The 15,830-nt window shown below is 41.0% G+C and overlaps 1 protein-coding gene across 3 annotated transcripts; it reads left to right on the top strand.

Annotated features, from left to right (window-relative positions):
• The first annotated feature begins 23 nt into the window (after window positions 1-23).
• On the top strand, window positions 24-15,034 carry SLC35E2B (solute carrier family 35 member E2B). 3 transcript variants are annotated; one of them, XM_075721765.1, is made up of 9 exons: window positions 24-48; window positions 5,647-6,175; window positions 6,901-7,036; window positions 8,181-8,308; window positions 9,222-9,342; window positions 9,659-9,712; window positions 10,330-10,402; window positions 11,096-11,241; window positions 12,396-15,034. In XM_075721765.1, exons 2-9 carry the CDS (start codon window positions 5,851-5,853, stop codon window positions 12,640-12,642), a joined length of 1,230 nt encoding a protein of 409 aa, XP_075577880.1. In that variant the 5' UTR covers window positions 24-48; window positions 5,647-5,850; the 3' UTR covers window positions 12,643-15,034. The 3 variants fall into 3 exon arrangements, with proteins under 3 accessions (XP_075577880.1, XP_075577878.1, XP_009483937.1); XM_075721763.1 differs by lacking the exon at window positions 24-48 and adding an exon at window positions 924-939; XM_009485662.2 differs by lacking the exon at window positions 24-48 and adding an exon at window positions 3,040-3,714.
• Window positions 15,035-15,830: the final 796 nt, after the last annotated feature.

Raw genomic sequence — 15,830 nt, 5'->3', positions numbered from 1 at the left:
AACGCCTGGCGGGGCTTAGGCCGGCTGTTCCCCGGAGCTGCGTCCCCTGTAATCCCCTTTTCCCTTGTTTTTCTCCCCCTCCCCCTTTTTTTTTTTTGCTAAAGTGACCTCCCGTTGTCCGCCCGCGGTGACAGGGAAGCAAACGGCTGCTGTGACAAAGCGGCGCGGGCCCAGCCCCCTCTCCGCCGAGGCAGCTCCGGCCCCGGGGCAGGGCCGCCGCGGGCCAGGCCGCTCCGCCCGCCCCGGGGCTGTCGCCGGCTCCCGCGGGCGGAGGGAAGGCGCCCGGCCCCCACAGCCGCTCCGAGCAGCGGCCGCTCGGCCGGCGGGGGCGGTGCGCGGCGTGGTCCCGCCTCCCCCGGCCGAGGCGGCGGCGGCGGCCCCGGGCGGCTGATCCGCTCCGCTCCGCTGCGGGGGCGGGTACGGCCGCCGCCCTGAGGGCCGCAGCCCGGGGAGTCCCGGGAGCGCCTCGGCTTTGGCAGCTCGGGAGCCGCGGGTGCTGGCCGTGCTGCGCTGAGCGGCTCCCGGGAGGGAAGACCAGCGGCCGGGCGGTGCTGATGGAGAGGAAGGTCCGCAGCCCCGCTGCCTGAAGGCGCGTAGCGCCCGGGGCTGGCCCCGCCGCGGCGTGCCCCGGGGAGGGGGATGCCCTGGCCTCCTCCCGCCGCGCCTCGCCTCGCCGCGGCGGTGGTGCTCCCCGAAAAGTCCTTGAGCCGGAAAGCCGGGTCACAGAGGACGCGGTACCGCAGGGCTCCCGGGAAGGTCTCTGAGTCTCGCCGGGGAAGGCAGCGCTCCTGCCGCTCCTCTGTGCTTGGCACGCTCGCTCAGCTCCCAGATGCTGGGGGGCTGCGAAAACACCTGCGGGATTTGCCTGCGTGGTAGCTGGTTCCGAGGGAGAGGAGGGAAGACTTTAGGCGACTAGAAAAAGAGCTGAAGTGCAAGAAAGTACCAAGCTATTCCAGTCTTTTAGCATCTTCTCCGTCTGGGAGATGTTAATAGTTTTGTGATTGTATTTGCGGTCTGTGTTTATAAGCATCTTGGATGCTCTGATCGTTTAGTGAAGCAGCGTTAGTGTTTACAGCTTGCCTGGGATGCTGAGTTCTGCGCGTTCCTTGCATTGGAAGCGATGTTTGGGTCACCTGTGTTGCATGATAGTAGGCTAAGAGATACGCGCGCCAAGCCTCTGGTTTTTCACTGTCAGATTAGCCTTAGTTAACAGTTGCAACATTTTTGAGCTTTTATTTTTTTGTGCGAGGTGTAAAGCTGACTATATAGAGTTCTTTGTGGATGTCGCCAAAAGAAAGTATCTGCCTTTATATATAGGGACTAACAAGTGGTCAGAAAAGCTGTAGCGGTGGCTTTTTGCCTTCGCTGTTAGATGGCGGTCGTTCCAAAGTCCAGAGCACTTCAGTCTTAGACAAACGAATGCAATAATAAACTGTTGGTGCCATCCGCGTAGTGGTGATTGTCAGAATCTGCTTAGCTCTTTAAGAAATAATGTGAGCTTCTGACCAAAAGGTAGCAGTTTTGGGGTGAGCTGCATCACAGAAGAATTTTGTATTGAATTTGTTGGAGTGTACCTGATAAGATGCTTGCTAATGAATAGATTTCAATCATAAAAAATATTCAGTACGCTCTGTGGAAGAATCATGAAGGACTCTGTGCATAACCAAGGTTGCAATAGATAGTTAAAAAACACAGAATCTGTAGTGCTGGAAATGCTATGCTTTATTTTCAAGATAAATCGTGTCTTGGTATAACATATGTAATTTTTAAAAGACACTATATTTCCTCTTTCATGTGACTCCCTTGTCTCTTGTTGCTGTATGTGTTATCTTTAAATAATTTTATTCTTTCAGTTCTAGGGAAAGACTCTGGTTATACTGAACTCTGGCTGTATTGTTGGCTTTTTTTATTTTTGACAATTTCTTAAAAATTAGGGTTAAAACTGCAGTTTCTCATGAAAAGAAAGTTTAAGTGAATGCTGTTATGCGGATTGTTGACACGTGTCAGCGATAATCTCATCAACGATTTAATATCTGAGTTGGCTTTATCTCTTGCCATTTGGTTTGGTTTTTAATCAAATATGGCTCTGTAAGAACTCTTAATTTTCTCACTTTATGCTTACTTTTGAAGACGATGACTGGCTGGTGTTCGCGGTGGGTGAAGACAGCTCGGCCGGCTGCTCTTACCCAGTCTGCAGCCGAGAACCTCAGTGAGGGCCAGGTGTGGGGAATGTGTCAGGGCCCTGCTCCAACCTTGCTGCGCGCTTGCAACTGGATTTTCACTAGCTGCTTCACCCCTCGTATCCCCTGAAGGGAGGGGGGTGTGACACAGACCTCCCCTGCGCCAGAGAAGGAAACCTGATCCGTCTCGCTTTTAAATTGTGTTAGAAAATTGTGCTGCTGTAAAACTTTACATGAGGCCTATTTCTTGTTTCTTTTCCTCTCTTTTATTCACTTGACTTCAGTGTGGAACTTCAGTGTGGAACGTTATAGTTTCTTTGGAAAATATTTTTTATGAAAGAATATATTAGAGAAATATATTCATAATAACTTATGAAAGAACTAAAGCAAAGATGTGGGGTGTGTGTTCTTGTTAACTTGTGTTGCTTCTGCATTTTATTATTTGCAAAACTTAGTGTTTCTTGTCTTCTGACACCTGTAGAAAACAATCCATGTAGACATACCGCTTTTACAGCGATGAGGTTAAACCGTACTGGTGTGAATTAAGTGTAGATGACCTGTACGCATCATCTACTCTTAATCCATACTACTCCTGGTGTGGATTAAGAGTGACCTTTTCCCTGCAGCCTTAAATTCCAGGGGGGAACAGTTTCCCTGTTTTGATCTATCGCGTGTCCATAAAAGCATTTGTTGTAGTTGGAGTGAGCGAAGGGGGTGCTGGTTTTTTTCAGAAGCTGTGCGCTGGTGCTAATTCAAAATGTTTGTTAACTGTGACACCTTTTCCACAAAAGCACTGTACAGATAGCTGTCATTTCTATATATTCCTGCAAGCTGCCTGGCAGCAAAACGAGATTTATTCCCATGGAGGCCACTTGCACACAATAGAAAATAGTGTAAGCGATTTAGTAATCGAACCAAGTGTGACTACTCTGTTAAAAACTGAGGGCAGAGTAATATTTTTTTATTAAAACCAGATGCTTAACAGCAGAAGCAGATAATGTCTTCATTTATTTTCTTCAGTCTTAAAAGTCTTCTGAGAAAAGGTTTTTCTTTGCTCCTGTTTTAAGTTTGAAATGAAAGCATTTCTGCTTAAATTTGGAAGTGCTCTGAGTAGAAAGGGAAAAGGAGTTCGAATGCAGGTACTCTTACGATGTCTTAAAGCCTAAGAAATTGGGGAGTCGTTGAATTGGTAATTAGCTGCTTTTTCTAAGTCAGAATTTGTTTGAGACTCTCAAAGCTTATACTTCGTATTTTTTTCCACCTTTAATACAACATTTTTATTGCCAACGTAGTTCAAAGTTGGAGAAGATACGAGGAAGAGTGTAAAATGCGCTGCATGCTATTTATTCTTGTGAGCTGGAAGATTGAACGTTTGTGTGTAATCCAAGAGAAACAGGCTACCAACCACTGCCACGTTTTCATCTATTGGTAAACATTAGCTGTGGGTTGGCCTTAAGGGAGGAAGACTGAATTAGTTCCAGATGGAGAACTCTTTCAGCCCATTTAAGGCTTTCCAGTTGATTTAAGACAGCAGGTCAGTAATTTAGGGGAGATATTTTGTTCTTATTTGCTGTTCTGCTTCTTGCCATGTGTGGAATCAGTGATATCAAAGATGATACCGCGGTGCTGCTGAGGGTGGGAGTTTCGTTGTGCTTAATCGCTTTTGGTTTTAATGAATAGTAGAAGAAGTATTAACAAAGTTGTGATAACTAACTGTTTTGAATGTAGAAGGGTTGGGTTTTTTTTAAGACCTGAAAAAGGAGTCGTCTTAAGAATCCATTTTTCTTAACAGGTTCTCTTAAGGAATACATATCTTCCTTCAAATTGGCTAGTTTTGTCTTAAACGGGGTTAACACAAGTACGTGGTTTAACGCGAGTGTGTCGGAGGCTCTTGTACCCCAGTGTGCTGCTAGCATGATTTCCTGGTAAAATGGAAAGAGATAAGGGGATAGGGATGGAAACCTTCTCTGCGTGGCTGTAAGAACAGAAATAGAGAACAAGAGGAGTGGAAAATTTCAGTGTAAAGTAGCTGCTGCTTAGGATATGGGAACTGACAGGATATATTAACTCTTTAGTACCTCTTTAGGATTTATTTTGAGATGCCACACTGGACATGAGAAAGGCATAAAGAAAATAGTCTCCTATTCACCTGTTCACATGCTAACAAAATCGGGGCGGGTGCAGTAGCTCTTGTTACATCTCTTGTATTTTTGCTTGCCATTGATTATTTCTTGTGCTGCCATTGTTTGATGCACTGTAGTCTTACGATCTCATTTCAGACAGGTTTTCCAAAATGTCCAGTGATTGACTTCCCTGCGAAGAATTACTTTTTAACTGTGTAAGGTCCACCATCTTGTCTGTCTAGCACATGTCCTTCTGGAGAAAAGTATTTCCAATTTAATTTCCCCTGTTGTTTGTTTGTTGAGGAGCAAAGGAGGTCTCGTCCATTATCTCATTCTCATCTGTTTAATCCTTTTTTTTTTTCCACTTGTAAAACACAGACTGCAAAATAGATAGCAATAAATCAGATAGTGTGTTTTAACATTGCAGATAACCTGCTCAGGTGCAATTTCTTTCTTGATACAGACTTTGAATCTGTTAGCGTTGTGGTGCTAACATTACGTGGCATGAGAAGAATAAAGGTCACAGCGTGTTTTTGCTATTCTCTGTACTCCTCTACTGTAACTTGCCACATTTCATGTAACTTGTAAAAGGAGAAAGCTCTAGTTGCAAACAATTTAATGCCTTTTTCTGTCAGATCTTTTAAAAAGACTTTTAAGATTATTGCAAGTACTAATAGTGAATTGCAAGCTATAACAGTACTGCAGTGGCAAAATAAGTCATGTTGCATTATTTACAAGTAATTAAATAGAGAACAAGTCTGTTTGGAAAGCTCTTGGACATATTTTCCTACGTTGTTCACCTAGATCTCATAGTTACCAGGATAACTGTGTTTGTGATTACTGGAAGTCATAGTCCTTGATTATAGATTGCTCACTTTGACTCGAGATGATAACAGGTTAATTAGTACTAAGGCTACAGGCTCCTGCCCAGATTTTCTGGGTTGTGAAGATTTTTCTGGTGAGTGGTTATAAGGAGACCTCAGGCTGAGATCAAAGAAACTGTAGAATCTTGAAGAGGAGTTAATTATAATGGAAAAGGTTGTGTTGACGTGCTTTAGAAGAGAAAGAACTTAAAAATGCATGAAGTCTTTTGTGTGTGTGTGCGTGCTATTTTAGGATAATAAAAAAAAAATCTCCCTTCGATAAGTTCTTAGTGCTTAATCTTGGTATCATGATATTAGGAGTGCAAAATCCAGTTTGAAAGACAAACTGCAGAAGTCTTTTTATCTTTCATAAACTGCAGGTGAAATGTGGTATCTTTGCTGCGTTAGGGATTTAAAATGTCTTTGTGTTCAGAGCTACATGCTTTTTTCCTTCTTTTTCTTTTTTTTTTCCATTCTTAGGCAGAAAAACTGCAATAGACTACATGAAGAAGCATGTGAAGTTCATTTTTATGCAAGATGTTATTTGGAGGACCAAGTACGCTTTTTCAGGCCATGGGATATGAAAGACTAATCGCATGATATTTTTGTTCCGTCGAAGTGCTGTTCTGTGCTAAGTCAATGTTGGTTTGTATTAAGGACAAACATTAATTTCTTAATGTCAGCATGTCGACTGTGACAAGTGCTCAGACACCGGAGGAACCTAATACTCCCCCCCTTGAAGAAAAGCCAAAGGGAAAATCACTGTTTCATTTGGGTTTGCTCTTTGCTAACAGGAGTGAAAAATTTGTAATTGCTAGGAGTGATAGTGTACCAGAGGAGAACGTTCTGAAAATAACTATCACAGAGACTACAGTCATTGAGTCGGACTTGGGCATCTGGAATTCTCATGCTCTCATCTACCTCACTTTGTGGTTTTTCTTCAGCTTTTGCACTCTTTTTCTTAACAAATACATTCTTTCATTACTGGAAGGAGAGCCCAGCATGCTAGGTAACCCTACCTTTCTTTTACACTTTAATTCCAGTAGGATATTTGACAATACCAGATCCTCCTATATAAAGGTTGAGGGACAAAATGGTTCAACTGAAGTGACAAAGACCTAGTTAGGAGATGTGGGGGTGGATCATGGGGCTGGGACCTCACGAGTTGTGCTCTCGGCCTGTAAAGAGGCTTCTGACACTGTCCTTTCCTCCACGTGCTGAAGGATGGTACAAAACTTTGCTCACAGAGGAGCTGTAAGATGGTATTTGAGAACGAAGAGCTGGAAAGAAAAATGTAATTTTTTGTTCTCTGTGTTGGAGGGTAGTGTGGGTTTTTTTAAAAAAAAAAAAGTTGAGTCAGTTGTTGATAGTGTTCAGAGCTGTTAATCTTGTTTGTCTGTAGAAGTGCAAAAGTTGCCTTTGTGTGACCTCTATTATCTAATGGGCTGCTTGTTCCTTTTTTTTTTTTAAGGCAGAAACAAAGGGCATTTCATCTGTGAGCCAGATTTTATAGGTGTATGCCACCTTTGTTTTATTCTATTCTGCTGCCTTGCTGGTAGATGTAGATGTAAAGGGCTTTTGTGAGAATTCATAAAATCTAGACAGTAATTGCCATGTCTCTTAACTGCTAAAAGTACTACACATAAGTTTGTCTAAGAAATTTTCTTATGTTGCTTGGTTCGTCATGTTCCCATCATCTTCTGATTTTATTTTTTTCCTCTCATCTTTCTTTAGGTGCTGTTCAAATGCTTTCAACCACCTTCATTGGCTGTATAAAAATGTTTGTTCCATGTTGCTTGTATCAACACAAAACACGCATCTCTTATCCACCCAATTTCATCATGATAATGCTGTTTGTTGGATTAATGAGGTAAATGGTTAGATTAATGAGGTAAATGGTTAAATACTTCCTAGAGATCTATCTGGTTGCTTCGTTGCGTTCTTCTGAACGGAAGCTGGATTTTCATGGCTCTCTTCCTTTTCATTCTTGATTGCAAAGTGTTTGGAGTATTCACCTTTCCCCCAAAAAAAACCCACAGGATAATTTTATTTTTAGTTCCTATTGCTAAATGCTATGCTCCTTTTTCCAGATGTCAGTTTTTTGGCTAACTTGGCTTCCCATCACATTTAGCTTCTTTCAGGACATACTTCTCTCTCCATTTATACTTCCTGTTCTCTTTTGAGGCTGATGCTTGTTTAGTGTTCTAGTATTTATCATGTTGCTTTGTTCCCTCACCTTTGCCAGCAATTTGCCTCAAAAGTGATACAGGCTATTAACATTTATCTTTTAAAAAGTATTTGTTGTGTGCTGGATTAGTATCAGTTTGTGGTCAAGGAGAGAATAAGAATATATGATTTGGTTTCCCCTACGCTGCAGAAGTGATAAAGATAACAGGATTCAGATTAATTCAGAGTAGCTTTATTGTAATAACTCTGCCACCCTGTTGTTTAATTTCATGGTTTAAAGTATGGTAAATATGTAGTGTATCTAATTTACACTAAAGATGGATAACTGCAAATGATAACATTTCCTTGGTGAATTACTGTTTATCAGCGGGATTGTACTAACTTTGTCAACTGAGCCTATTAAAAACTTTAGCTTAAAACAGTCATCTGAAGCTTGGTTAGAGTGCATTAAGAAGTAAACTTTGATGTTTTTTGGAAGTCCACTGTACCTCCATAGAAATGGCACAGTTGCCCCAGGGTGCCTTCATTTGTGCTAAATAAATAACAATGTTTAAGCCAAAGCAGAAAGAAACAGATGTGACACAATGCACCTTGCAGGTGCTGTGGAGTAAAGGTGTGCAACCGATCAGTTACTGCAGTTCCATCACGCTACTGTGAATTGATAACTTCATTGCCACCTACACCTGTCCCTATTCTTAGTTACTGCAGCTCAAATTTATAAACCTAGAGAAATTATAATGCAATTCTTTTTTATGCTAGATGTCTAGGGGTAGCTTTTAAAGCATTATTTTATTTTCTGTTTAATTTCATGTGTTCTTCTATTACAGATTTGCAACAGTAGTCTTGGGTCTTGTCAGCTTGAAAAACGTGGCAGTTTCATTTGCAGAAACTGTTAAAAGCTCTGCACCTATTTTTACTGTTATCATGTCTCGGATGATATTAGGAGAATACACTGGTAAGTACTTCAGTGTTGAAATGTGATTTCTCCCCCCCCAATATATATTTTTTTTTTTTTTTAAATAGTACTGTCACTTAGTTGGCCATGGATGAGGTGATTCCACTGAAATACAGTAAAAGCAGCTGGAAGAATCATTCTGTTTGAATGCAATAAGTAGAGTATATATAAAGTAAAAAAGGATTTATTTTAATGCAGCTGTGTAAGGGCATTGTAGCTCTGAAGTTATTTTTCTGTCAAGAAAATATTATTGCAGCCTTAAGTAACTGAAGTTCAGTGTGTTCCTCCTTATAAGGACAGCTTGCTGCTCAGAATTTAAAATTCTTGAATTTCTTCACTGTGTTCACTCTGTGATTTTAAAAAAAACAACAAACCCAAAACAACAAAACCCCAAACAACTGGTTACAACAATAGAATTTCTTCCAGTCCACAATATAATTTCTTTGTGATTCCACTTGCAATTGCATGCTATTTGCTTGAAGGATTTTACTTGTTACCAGCTGTAAGTCATAGGAGTAATACAGAAGCCATGTGTAGATTGCTTTGTCATGCAAAATGGCAAAAGGCTGAAATAAGCCAGAGGAAGAAGAGTAATTCAATCTCAGAGTAAACGGGGAAGAGTGTCATTTTCTTCTGTCATTTGGTGAGAAAGATGAAACGAAGACAGTCGTCAGTCCATTTTCCTTCTCCAAGGGAGATACTTTTATCAATGAGTATATGTCTGTGGTGTTTTCAAGAGCACCCTGCTATTGGCTGAGATCTCGTACCTCAAAATCCATTCAAATAAGTTGCTCTTTCTTTCAACTAAAGAAGTGAAGGTGGAAGTTAAACTTTCAAAAACTGTATTATCTGATACATGTGATTGGAAGTACAGTAATTAAACTCAGATGTAAATTTTTCTTTTCATTTGCAGGATTGCTGGTTAATCTCTCTCTCATTCCTGTTATGGGTGGGCTAGCTCTGTGTACAGCTACTGAAATCAGTTTCAACATTCTGGGTTTCTCGGCAGCTTTATCTACTAATATCATGGACTGGTAAGGCATAACGGTAGTTGCATATGTGGAATAAAAGAATTTTATTTATTGGTACATTGAAGAAAATTGTTGCCTGTAGTTGTTTCTCTATCATATCTGCTAGCATTCATGAGATTAAAAAATAGTACAACTCTGTTAGTCTGAAGGAGTTAAACTAAACTCCTTTCTGTAGTTCCATAATGTGTAGAATGTGAAATGTTTAGAAAAGGTATCTACCCATCGAAGGGAAACAACTGTCTTTCTCATGGATTGATTTATTTGTCATAAGTAAAATACAGATAAATGGTGTTGTGGTTTGTTTTTTTTCTTTTTCCAGTTTGCAAAATGTCTTTTCCAAGAAACTACTCAGTGGAGATAAATACAGATTTTCGTAAGTATTAAAAATATTTCAGGTTTGATTATAGATGGACTTTGGGCTACATAAGGAAACTATGTGATTATATTGCACCAAGATATTTTGTTCTCTGATGGTTCACAGACAGCTCTAACCTAAATAATTTTATCAGGGAAAGAAAACTCCTGTGTGCTCAGATCCCACTGCAGTCGGTCAGAGTCTCATAATCGGCTAAAACTCTCAGCGTATGCAGAAATAAGTCCTTATTCTGCAATCGTAAAACATCCCTTAATGTTATTAGGCGTGCAGAACTCACTCGATGTTGTAACTGCAAAACACGAGCCAGGAGCAAAATCTTGTGGTAAAGTATACCTGTATATATATGTATAGCTATATGTATGTATTTTACCACAAGATAAAATGCTAGTTTTGGTCTTGAAAACTCGTACCTTTTATCTTCCGTCTATCTCGGACAACACAAAAAGCAAAACGCTATCTTTGCAGGAGATTGCTGAATTTGTTGTCCCCAGAGCTTGGTAGATGGCTTTTATTACTTTTTGATATCTGTAAATACAATAATGATGCAGCTTTCTTCAGCTCTAAGGAAGAGGAAGCTTTTAATCATTTTAATGATTGTTTTTTCTCCTTTGTAGAGCCCCAGAGCTTCAGTTCTATACAAGTGCTGCTGCAGTGGTTATGCTTATTCCAGCTTGGATATTTTTCATGGTAATTTGAATTCACTAACAGTGATTTACGTTTTCTTTTTGACTTGTGAGCAGAATGTGCAACTAAGGTTAATCTTTTCATTCTTCCCAGTTTTTTTTTAAATCACCCTGAAATGCATTTCATCTTATGTTTGGAAGAGACTGGGGGGAGGTAAAGAGAAATTTTTCAAAGAAATAATTTAATATAGACATGAGTTGACAAGTGACCCAGAAAGCCTGAGTTGATTTCAGGATTTTTGCGATCAAATCATGTTTTTGTCTAAATGCATTTAAAGTTTTAGATAAAGACTTGAAAACCAAATCTTAAATTTTTGTTGACTTTTTGCCAATACTCACATGGGATGCAGGAATATTAACTGTCTGAAAGCAAAATTGGGCTGAAGTAAGTGTGATGTATCAGGTTAAATATATATTCTTTATATTCTGGCATTTCATTGCCATGCATCAGTGTTCAGAAAAGAAAATATCTCGCAGGCTGAACACACTGGAAAGTTCAGTCAGATGAGAGCTGTTTTTCTAATACATTCTTTTGGGGGGAAAAATTGTAGGATCTAAATGTCCTGTATATTTTAGGTTTTGTTTTGCTGAAGTTTAAATGTGAAACTATATCTGCTTATAATAAGAATGAGTTGGGTGGCAAATCACTTTTAGATTTGCTTATACGCTCTTCAAGTCCTCTTTTTTTGTTGTTTAGGATGTGCCTGTGATTGGGAAAAGTGGGAGGAGCTTCAGCTACAACCAAGATGTCGTCATACTTCTCTTAATAGATGGAGTCTTGTTCCACCTACAAAGTGTTACAGCCTATGCCTTGATGGGAAAAATTTCTCCTGTGACTTTCAGGTAAAACTGTATTTTCATGTCAAGAACACTATTTTCTTTTTTTCTTGCTCAGCGTTTCTGCTTGAGAACTAGGTAGTAAAGGTATTGTGCAAAGACATAAATAATGTAGATGTGTAAATGCATCAAATTGAGAAGAAAACTTTTCACGTCTAGATCACCAAAACTTTGTGGTTTTCTCCCGCACTGTGTGAGGAGAGCAGCATTTGACCCATGCTGTTGAGCTTATAGAACAAGTGCTCACATTTACTAGGAGTGGTATTGTATTCAGGTTTAACAGCCATTCCTAATGCTGGTTAATGAGACTAAAGAGATTCACCAAAACCCTAGATCCACTGTTGAAGCTGCCATTTGCTTCAGCAGTAAGGCAATACCTACGTAATCTCGGTGCAGGACAGAGTATGAGCAGTCAGCTCTGTATTCCTTTTTTCTGAAGCGTGACACCAGCATGTCAAGCTGTATTTGTTGAATTATATGTGTTCTCTAAAGACAGCTTCCACCTACGTTGTCAGTTATCGTCAGCTTTGTTAGGCTGTTACGCAATTCTAATTCAATAATTGGTCATTTGTATGAATAGCCCCCGCGCCTGTGGGGTAATCCTGGTCCTAAACTCTTACAGCTTCTGCTGTCTTAGACTTTCAGGTGCCCGTGCTACAGTCTTGTGACAATTGACTCTTACACACATGCTTATTCTGAAGTTAGTCTTTTCTACATAACAGGATGTAAAAGCATATGTTCGTATTTACATGTATACAAAATTTCTTAACTACTTGTTATGAGGTATGATTTAGATATTGATTCTTTCCAGGTTATAACACTGTATTATTACCTGAACAGTAGCAGCGGACTCACAAATGATAGTTATGTTGCTAGTGGTCTGTTAGCATTTTCTAGATGTCTGTGTTAGCTAGAAATGAATTGCTAATGCTGTACTGCATACTTAAAAGCAATGAAAACAAAAACCTGAGGTCACTTACTCGTACTAGCTCTAAAATTAAGATGAGTATAAAGATACCGAGTGCTGATACGCAAGCAATTTGGTTATGGTATTAGCTTCAGGAGGAAAAGTGGAATCTGACTTGGTGTTTAAAAGCAAAACAAAGAGAGGTCCTGCTATGTTAAAGCATGGTTGTGTGTGTTTTTATATTCCTTTTCAGTGTTGCTAGTACTGTGAAGCATGCGCTGTCAATCTGGCTAAGTATTATTGTGTTTGGTAACAAAATCACAAGCCTCTCGGCCATTGGGACTGTTCTAGTGACAATTGGAGTTCTACTGTATAACAAGGCAAAGCAGCATCAGCAAGAGACTATACACAGCCTGGCAGCTGCAGCCCCGCAATCCGCACAAAGTACAGCTGAAGATACTGAGCCACTAATTTCCAAGGACTTGGAACCGTATGATTAATATGGCCATTTATTCTTCCAACCTAGTGTAACTCAAAGGAACTCTTCCTGAAAGTGGTTGTTTCTTCAACTGTTGATGCCGATTTGGTTCCTTTGAGTTCATGGCAGGTCAAGCCTGGGACTTGAAGCAGAGAGAAAAGAATCCAGTAAGCCTTGATTTACTGAGAAACTGATACACCAGAGGGCCTAGTATCATATAATGTGGTAAACGTGGGCTTTATTGTCTTTCCTTGACTGCAAATACCATACAAGCCTATATTAGAGAAGGGACTTCAGCGTCTGTGGGAAAACAGTTTCTTTTTCCCTACCCATCAAAATAATGTGAAAACATGGACCCATCACTGTATTCCACTTGCTTGCGGTGGAATGAAATTGGTGCATAACTGAAATTCCTAGTTGGTGTTACTCTACGCTGCCTGCATCTTCCATCATTTGTGTGCGCTGTAGAGCTGGAAGAAGGAACCCCCTCCTCTCCCAACAAATGACTTATTTTGGTATACGTTTAGTTGAAGTAAACTATGGAAATGAGCCCATGCCCCAAAGCAGTGATGAGCAGCTACTTCTGACTACAAAGCTAGCAATGAAAAGTGATTTTTCTACTGAAATGTATCATGGAAATATTGCATCCTGGTTGCGTATTGACAATATTGAAATGCAAGTATACACACATATACATACACTGTATAAATGGAGTGTTGAATTAAATATTTGCAGTTGCTTAGAGGCAAAAACCACTGAAAAATTTTGGTGATAAAGGAAGCAGGATCTCTATATTTCTATAAGAAACCATTTTAATATTTTAATTTCTTGCATTTTATTATATATTTCTGTTACGAGGAAATAAATTGATTTTTTTTTTAATTATTATTTCTAAGAGTGCAACAAAATACTGCCTTTTAGAAACTCAGGGTTATAATTCTGACCTGTGTGCAAAGTGTTTCTATCACTTCTGATTATGTAAAGAATCTCAGTGGTATCTGTGACAGAAATGGAAGAGCGGTCACTAAAGGGAGGAATATTAACCATAAGGTGAGGCTAATCTTTCTTTCTACTGCTTTTAAGAAGTTTTCTTTTTTAAGGAAATTGTTTTGTGGTAGATCAAAGATTAAAAGTTAACTTTCAAAAATGAAAAAAAAATCTTAAGTCTTAATAATTAGTTGTGGCAAAAAAGCACATGTAGCTACAAAAACATTCAAATGGACTTTTTGGTAACAAAATTAAATTAACAATTAAAATGAGCTGATTTTTAGTAATTGCCACTGTTCTGAAAGATTGTAGCGTGGCATTAGAAGAATGGATAAAGTGGTCTTTATGGTAAAATTTCTGACAGGACGTTACCAGTGGAGTTCCTGCAAAATTTAAGCTCATGCTTACGTTTCCTCTTGTATTCTTTTAGCTGTAGCAAACTCTTCCTGCAGAGAGCGGAAATGTGTTCCCAAGGCAGTCTCTCTGTAGGAGCCTGTCTTCTGTTTAAATAGTGTGTGCTTGCTTTGTCTAATGCTTACTTCAGGTGACATTCCTGTACATGACTGGTTGCCTGGGGCATATTCCCTGAAGATTTGAGTGGGAGGGAAATGTCAGGTTTTCTTCATCATTGTATATGTGATGTCTGTGGGTTTTTGTTTCTTTGTACTCCTATCACTTTTACAAAAAGCTGTGGACTATGTGGTGGAGCTCTGGGGTTTTTCTGTTGTTGGGGTTGTTTTCTGGTAGTCATGCTTTTAAAAATATCAGTATATTTGTCAGAAAACATTTCATTTCTTCTTGTCGGAAGACAGAAATATAAGTGGCTTTTTGGTTACCTAGCTCCATTCTAATGTAAACCCCTTCATCAACTAAAATTGAGCTTCATTTTTAAAGTTAGCAGGCTTTTAGCCTTTCCTATTGCTGGAAAAGTCTGTGAACAGCTGGGGGGATTTTGGAACTTGTAATTTCTAATGTGTCTAAGCTGATTAGTGGCTCGTTTAGCCCCACCTGTTCTGTGGCAGCATGATAATCCTGTTTTGGTAGGGGTTTGTTTTCACAGTGCTGATCTTATGTACTTTTTATGTGGTCTTCTTGGCCTTCATTTTTATTAGATTAAACAAACCAACTTCTTTACTGTCCACTTGTAAGACCTTTTCTTCCTCCAGTCACACCAGTAGTTCTCCTTTGCTGCTCTTCCTGTTGGAAACAAGGACCACATTGTTCTCTGTTCAGAATTCTCTACAGGATTACACCCCAGCTATCTGCCTTTTGATTGCTCTGTGTGACGGCGGCAGTACTGCCTGGTTTCTTCTGGAATCCGCTCTTGAAATGCTAGGGTTTCGCCGGCGTTTCCCACAGCCGCACCCAACACTCGTGCACTGATCAAGACAAGCTCTGTGAGCTACAGCTGGGCGAATTGGTTTACGCTTGTCAAGTACGTTCTCATATAAACAGCACGTCTTCCTTAAAATGCGAATTCCTGAAATAAGGCGAGGCCTTGCTGAAGAACGCAGGCTTGCAAACGTAAGGGGTTGCTTGCAGCGGGTCTCGTTCCTGAAGTGGCATTATTTCCCAGCTGCGACGACGGGCGGGCAATAAAGCCTGTGCACGATGATCTCTCCCGGCGTGTGCTGCGCTGTGACCTGCAGTCACTGCTTCACCCATGGCGCGTTAAGTTCTACCTGGGTAGTCTCAAGGAATTTTCCTTCTGAGGAATTGCCCTCCTCCCACGGAACTGATGTAAATTCTCCTTGGTCGTGCGTCAGTTCTCTTGCCGTTGTGTGACCTGTTTAAACGACCGTTAGAATCATGCCTTGTCCACACGAATACTAATAAAATTCCCCTGTTTTACCTAATTACGAGGACGGTGCTAAGGGCCGAGGCGCGGCGAGTTTCTCCTCGTTTGCTGTGGGCTGGGTTTGGAACTGAGCGGAGCCGGGGCGCCGGGCGCTTATCTTCCTGCCGGCAGCGTGGGAGCGGCCACTCTGGCGATAATTTGGCCGTTTTGGCGATAATTTGGCCGGTTCTGTCGCTTTCCCGGCCCCGGCAGGGCTCGGCCGCGGAGCTGCCGCCTTCTCGAGGCCGCGCGGCCCTGCTCGTGCCGGCCGCCTCCCGTGCGCCTGCGCCGCCGGGCGTGCGTGTCACGTCATCAGCCGGCTGCGGTGGGCGGAAGTAGCGCGTTTGTCCCGCGCTGCTCGTCCCAGTCTCCGGTAGCGGCGGCGG

The sequence above is a fragment of the Pelecanus crispus genome, chromosome 15 (assembly GCF_030463565.1).
Source record: "Pelecanus crispus isolate bPelCri1 chromosome 15, bPelCri1.pri, whole genome shotgun sequence".
Taxonomy (NCBI): Eukaryota; Metazoa; Chordata; class Aves; order Pelecaniformes; family Pelecanidae; genus Pelecanus; species Pelecanus crispus.
This window is presented reverse-complemented; position numbering and strand designations above follow the sequence as displayed.

Coding starts and splice junctions, on each gene's coding strand:
- SLC35E2B (XM_075721765.1), top strand. CDS start 5,851: ATGTCGACTGTGACAAGTGCTCAGACACCGGAGGAACCTAATACTCCC. Junction 6,176..6,900: donor AGGAGAGCCCAGCATGCTAG/GTAACCCTACCT, acceptor ATCTTTCTTTAG/GTGCTGTTCAAATGCTTTCA. Junction 9,343..9,658: donor TCTACTAATATCATGGACTG/GTAAGGCATAAC, acceptor TTCTTTTTCCAG/TTTGCAAAATGTCTTTTCCA.